General features: G+C 35.4%; 1 protein-coding gene across 1 annotated transcript; it reads left to right on the plus strand.

The window, feature by feature from the left end:
• Positions 1-3014: 3014 nt before the first annotated feature.
• On the plus strand, positions 3015-3959 carry LOC132278490 (F-box/FBD/LRR-repeat protein At5g22700-like). Its single transcript, XM_059780286.1, has one exon. It carries the CDS (start codon positions 3015-3017, stop codon positions 3957-3959), a length of 945 nt encoding a protein of 314 aa, XP_059636269.1.
• Positions 3960-6110: the final 2151 nt, after the last annotated feature.

A 6110-nucleotide genomic window follows, 5' to 3' on the forward strand; every position in this document is an offset into this window, starting at 1 on the left:
ACCCCTACCTTGAATTGATGCAAAACCCTCAAAATGGGTCTAGATTTTCATAATTCCTAGGGAGCATAAAAACTGGAATTGCTGGTATGGATTCGAAGGCCTCATCGTGGGCTTCGATTTGCCTCAAACGGCTTCTAAAAACTCCGAGAAATGATAGAGAAATCTAGGATGAAAGTTTGACACAAAAAGAAAAAGAAAAATGGAGAAGAAGAAGAAGAAGAAAGAGCGAGCTACAGGAGTGAGAGAGAGAATTCAGAAAGTGAGACTAAATTGTGGTCTCTAACACATGAAGACATTGTGGTGGGCCCCACCACTTCCATTTTGACTTTTCCTTTTCTTTCATTTACTTTCTACAGCACAATTATACATATAACACACCACCGTACAATTGTTACATAAATCAATTAAAGTGAGATGCATCAAATGAAAATGGACCAAACTAAAATACCTATACGCAATCAAACCGATAGCGGGTCCCACACAGAACCGTTCGGCCAGGAAAACGGGAAAATGCAAGAATAGTTGCCCTTGCATTTCAAAGAGTCCTGGACCCAATGAAATGCTCCAAATAACTCTCAGACATAATTGACACACTCCGCAGTGTTTGGTACGAAAAATGTGAAAAGACGAAAATGCCCATGCGGCAACAAAATTTCTAGAACAAAGAAAAATGGTGAAAATCAGAAACATCACAGAGTTACCTAGGGACTGCGGCATTAGTGAGGCCTAGAGGGGACTAAGGAGACTGCCTTAGTGTGGTTGAGTTACCTAGGCCCCAAATGACGCCATGGAGTTGCCATGGGTCAGGGACAATGGCCAATCATCCTCTTGTGCCACCATGGAGTTGCCATGGGACGGGTTCACTAACGGTTTGGAAATGATAATGGAAATGGTTTTGGGAAAATGGGGAGTGACATTGCATGGCACGGCATTTCAGTGCATGGCATATTTATTTGTGGTATTGGATTAATGATGTGGTATCGTAGTTATATTTTTACTCCCGGCATGGTATGATCCCAATTTCCTTTTTCCTATTCATTGTGTGGATTCACGGGGTCTCAAGAGGTGTGCCTTAGGCACTACCTACTGAGCAATTTTTCTCACCCCTATTATTTGACATTTTTCAGGACTCGGAAAAGAAGTGGCGGATGACAATCCCCTGCAAGCTTGAAGAAGATTAGGAGTTGTATTTTGTTATCTTTTGTATCTTAGCCCATTTTTTTTTGTTTTGTCTCAAACTATGTAAAAGAGTATTTATTTTTGCAAATCATGGCCCTGTAACATAACTAAGATACTTGATTATTTTTGTTGTAAACTGAGACCATGTAAATGCTTAAGTTGAAGGGGATGACGATGATGGGCTAATTTGGGAAGGTTGTTGATGTTGTGGTATTGGGGAATGCATTATATTTCTTTTGTACTGTGTGTTGGGGCAGGTTGGATAGGTCTTGAAAGGCAGATGTTTTTTTTTTTTTTTTTTTTTTTTTTTTTTTTTTTTTTTTTTTTTTTTAACAGGTTGTTGTAGGACCATTTTTAGTGGAGGTTATGCCGGAATTTTTTAATTTTTTAATTTTTTTTTATTTTCGGTATTCAGTTTAGGGTAGTTACATAAGGTCACTTTAAACTTTTTTTTTTTTTTTCTTAATAATTGAAACAAGGTCACTTTAAGATTGTTCTCAAGAATTAACTTAGAAACTTTTATGTGATTATGTGGGTAGATATATATATCATATGGTTTAAAGTGACATTGTTTAAATTATTAAGAAAACATTATGTACTAGCTGAATTTTTTTTAAAAATATATATATATATTTAAAGTGACCAAAAATATATATATATTTAAAGTGACCTTGTTTCAATTACTAAGAAAAAATAAAAAAAAAAACAAAACCTTCAAATGCATTTTTGTCTAAGCTAATTGCATTTATATAAAAAAAAAAAGCTTCAAATGGTTGTGAGGGGGATTTTCTGCCTAAAACTAAAACTAAAACTAAAATGGGTTTTATTGTAATTTCCCCAAAATACGAAAAATAATATGGGTAGCATCTTTGTATCCAATTGCGCAAAGTCCATGACCAAACCAGGATTACCAGGGAGAGATTGCAAAGTCATGTGCCGGAAATTTCAGATCGGCATAGAAGAAGATAATATTGGCGAAGGGGAAGACGATATTGAATCGGTTCATACTTCATAATAACGATATATATGTCCGTGTTACAATTTGTTGATTTTTCTAACTTCTGAATCATTGTTATTTTTTTATTTTATTCTTTTTGTAGGCGAAAGCAAATAAGGGAAGATCTCTGAATGATCGTAGCAAGCAAGCAAGCATATTGTTATCTAAATTGTGAAGGGCCCCAATTTTGTTGGGGCATGATAAGTTGTAATCTTCGTTTGTTCTTCGCTTATTTTCATGGTTTTGTATTTTCTGTTCTTTTAATTTTGTGATTGTGTTGTTGGTTTTGCAGTATTTGTAGTAACATAAATTATCTCCAGTTGAATATCGAATAAGGAACGGTATGGACAACTGTATCATGAAAGCGAGGAAGATGGCACGATGTGCCTCTTCTGACAAGCAACAAAAGGTGAGTTCTACTCCAAACGCCCGATGAAATTAACTGTTGTCAGGAAAAATTAAATCTTGTCAAAGTTTTTTTTTTTTTTGTCAGCAAAAATTAAATCTTGTCATTCGTAACTATCAAGTTCTTAACTCCACTGGTATCGACTCCTCCTCCCATATGGGAAATTGAGGTTTGAGTCCTAACAATGGGCGTTTGTCTTACATACCACAAAAAAAAAAAAAAAAAAAAAAAAAAAAAAAAAAAAAAAAAAAAAAAAAAAAAAAATTTATTGCTTACTCGAACAACCAGAAACTCTTATGATGTTCTTTTGGAAATTGTTAAGAACTTAGTGTGGTGGTTTTTAAATTTTTGACAGAGTAGTAGTAATCAGTGTATGTATGCTGGTCCTTAATTTTTTGAGTAGAATAGTGGTTTCCATTTATTTTGTTGATGATGGTTTATTTTTCTTGTTGTGTTTACTATTATTTGGATGTTCGGAGAGAAGAGCATGTGAAGGATGGAATCAGTGGATTGCCGGTTGAAATCCTCATTGCCATCCTATCTCTTTTGATGCATAAGGAAGCTGCATGTACTAGTATTCTCTCACGCAGATGGAGATATATAACTGCTAGTTTCAACTTTGATTCAAAGACATTACTAAGAGCTCCTGCAGATGATGATACTTATTTTGATCAAGTGGGACCTATAGATTATGATGCTTTAGCATCTAAATGCAAAGAAAAGCGTACTACTTATGTAAGATATGTGAATGAAGTCTTGAAATTGCATCTTGGCTCCTATATAGACGAAATGAGGATTTCTTTTGAATTCCGTGGGCACTACCCTCATGATATCAATGATTGGATCAAGTTTGCAATGGAAAAGGGTGTTCAAAGGTTTGAATTGGATTTGTTGGCTGGCATTCACCCCGGAGACTGGATGCAATTTTACAATTTTCCAAGCATGGAAAACTTCAAATTCTCATCCATGACTTCACATAGGACTCATGTGCCACAGACTATTGGTTCTGCATCTGGCTTTTGTTCCCTAACAGTCCTTCGTCTGTTTGGTGTTAATATCATGGATGAGGTGATTGAGAATTTCCTATTCAACTGTCCATTTCTTGAACAATTATGCATTGTGGGTACAACATGTCTAGTAAATCTAAAAATTGTTGGTCCATCACTGAAATTGAAGTGCTTGGAGATATCTCACTGCCACTATTTGAAAAATCTAGAAATTTCTGCAATAAATCTTGTTTCATTCACCTACTTTGGACCAGACATAAGTGTGCCTTATAAAAATGTTCCTCTTCTCTCTAAGCTATCTATAGGGAGACCATTCTGTTCATCCTTTGTTTTTGGATCTTGCAAGCATTCCAGCTACATTCCTCAATAGAAAAGCTCAATTTAAAAGTGTTTTCTCAGGTTAGAATACACAATCTTTGTTTATTATTATTATTTTTATTATTATTTTTAATTTATTTTTTTGGGGTTATTTTTGTTGTAAACATCATTATTAACTTGTGCTTGCTTTTGGTAGGACTTTCTTCGGTTCCCAAGTATTTCCGCGAGCTAGGTAATCTCAAGCAAGTGGAATTGTTTATCCTAGGGTTTACTGGTTGCAGCCTTCTAAGTTTCACTTCTGTGATTCAAGGCATCTCCTAATTTGTCTAAGTTTTCTGTTCGGGTAAGTATCCTTTCTTTGTAATCTAAGGTATGTATGCCAATGGAAGTACTCCGTATTATTATTGATTTATTTATTTTTTCTAAATTACATGTATGATTTTCAATAGTTTTTTAATGTAGAAAGATACGAAGAAGAGAGTAAGAGGTGAAGGCGGATAGAGACGTAAGATCTTTGTTGAAGAGGCTGAGGAGGTGAAAGGGACCATCACCCTGCTATTCTTGCCTCTGCAAGTAAATTCCCATCTACAATTTAAAAGAGGAAACATATCAAACTTGATTTCTCACTAAAAATTTAACCCAAGGTCCCAAATTAAATTTAAAGAACAAGTTGAAGATGAAGAAGATAACAATTGAAAGTAATGCATTCCTAAAAAATGTCTTTCCAAGCACACGGTTAATTTTGAGAAGGTTGGTTTGTGCTTGTGGAGGGAAAAATCCCCTCCAATAAAGGCCCGACACCTGTATAGTTGCGTCCTCAATCATGATATGACACATGTCAAATTAATGGCCCAAACCAAATACAGATCAAAATCAAAGAGACGGGTCGAATGGCCAGTCAGACAATCAGTCCAATGAAATATGACCAACTTGGCAGCCCAACATGGAAATTCGTAATGACCTAATATGAGCCGACGAGAGAGCTAAATAAGAAACAGCTTTTACCCCAAGAAAAGGGGATCCATTATGGTTATGCATGTATAAAAAGAAAACACAGCCCCAAAAGAGGCAGCTCTGAATGGAAGGAGGATCTTTTCTCTTTCTGGAATTTTCTCTGTTTTTCCTTCTGGTTTGAATATTTCCATTTGGAGTGGTGGTGTGAGGTTTTGTAGAAATTTTCTGCACCTATAGTGCTTATAAGATTTGAGTAACCTAAGGAAAATCTTTCATGGAGGCCATCTGAATTTACAACATCTATGCATCAAGTGTTAGGGAAAAGTGGACAGAGAAAGGAATGGGATAAGAGGATGAGAAATATAAGAATTTGAAAGAAAGAGGCAAATATCTTGAATTGTCCTCAATTATGAAAAAGGAAATTAAGGAAGAAAAGAGATCTATTGATCCTATCCACTGTTATCTAATATCATCCGGAAACATATTTTCTAAAGAGATCCATTGATCCTATCCACTGTTATCTTGCTTAACCTTAGTTGCCATGTGTTTTCATGTGATTAATGTGTGATTACAAATGAAAAAAAGCAAGTCTTGCAATATGTATGTTACTAGAATATGAATAATATCAATATGTTATTGCCAGCCATAATAAAAAGTAAGCTGTACCTAATGCTTAAAAATATAAAGTGATTAAATTGAGAAATCACAGTGAGCTAACTTACAATAAAATTTTATGATAAAATGAAGGGTAAGTTACATATACTTTCCCTTCAGGTTAGGTTAAATATCACATAGTTAGACATTTTGGTTTTAACTTTCACTCGCGTTACAAGTATTTGGTCCCTATTTCACTCGTCCCCAACTGACAGCTGCAGAGGTCTAACCCTAGGTAAAATGACTTTGATACCCTTTTGACTTTGTCAAAACACCAAAAATGATGTAAAGAGACTAAAATACCCCATATATTCTTTTTAAATTTACAATCATGCCTACCCCATCACCACCACTATAATAGCTCACCAAATCAGCGTATTTCAGCACACCAACACCACCACAATCGGCACCGACTCCACCACCATCCCCACTCCACAACCACCACCATCACTGTGGATTCCAACACACCAACACCACCACAATCGGGGTCATCACCACCATTATTACAAACTTCTCTTGTATACAAGAATTAAAGAAAGAGATGGGTGGATTGATAGACCCATCGTTTTCCTATCGGTACAATATATATATATAT

The sequence above is a fragment of the Cornus florida genome, unplaced genomic scaffold (assembly GCF_030987335.1).
Source record: "Cornus florida cultivar Cherokee Brave unplaced genomic scaffold, ASM3098733v1 CherokeeBrave_3.0.0_Hap2_Chr01, whole genome shotgun sequence".
Classification (NCBI taxonomy): domain Eukaryota; kingdom Viridiplantae; phylum Streptophyta; class Magnoliopsida; order Cornales; family Cornaceae; genus Cornus; species Cornus florida.

What these genes read in the sequence shown, in the direction of transcription:
- LOC132278490 (XM_059780286.1), top strand. Translation starts at nt 3,015, where the DNA reads ATGGTTTATTTTTCTTGTTGTGTTTACTATTATTTGGATGTTCGGAGA.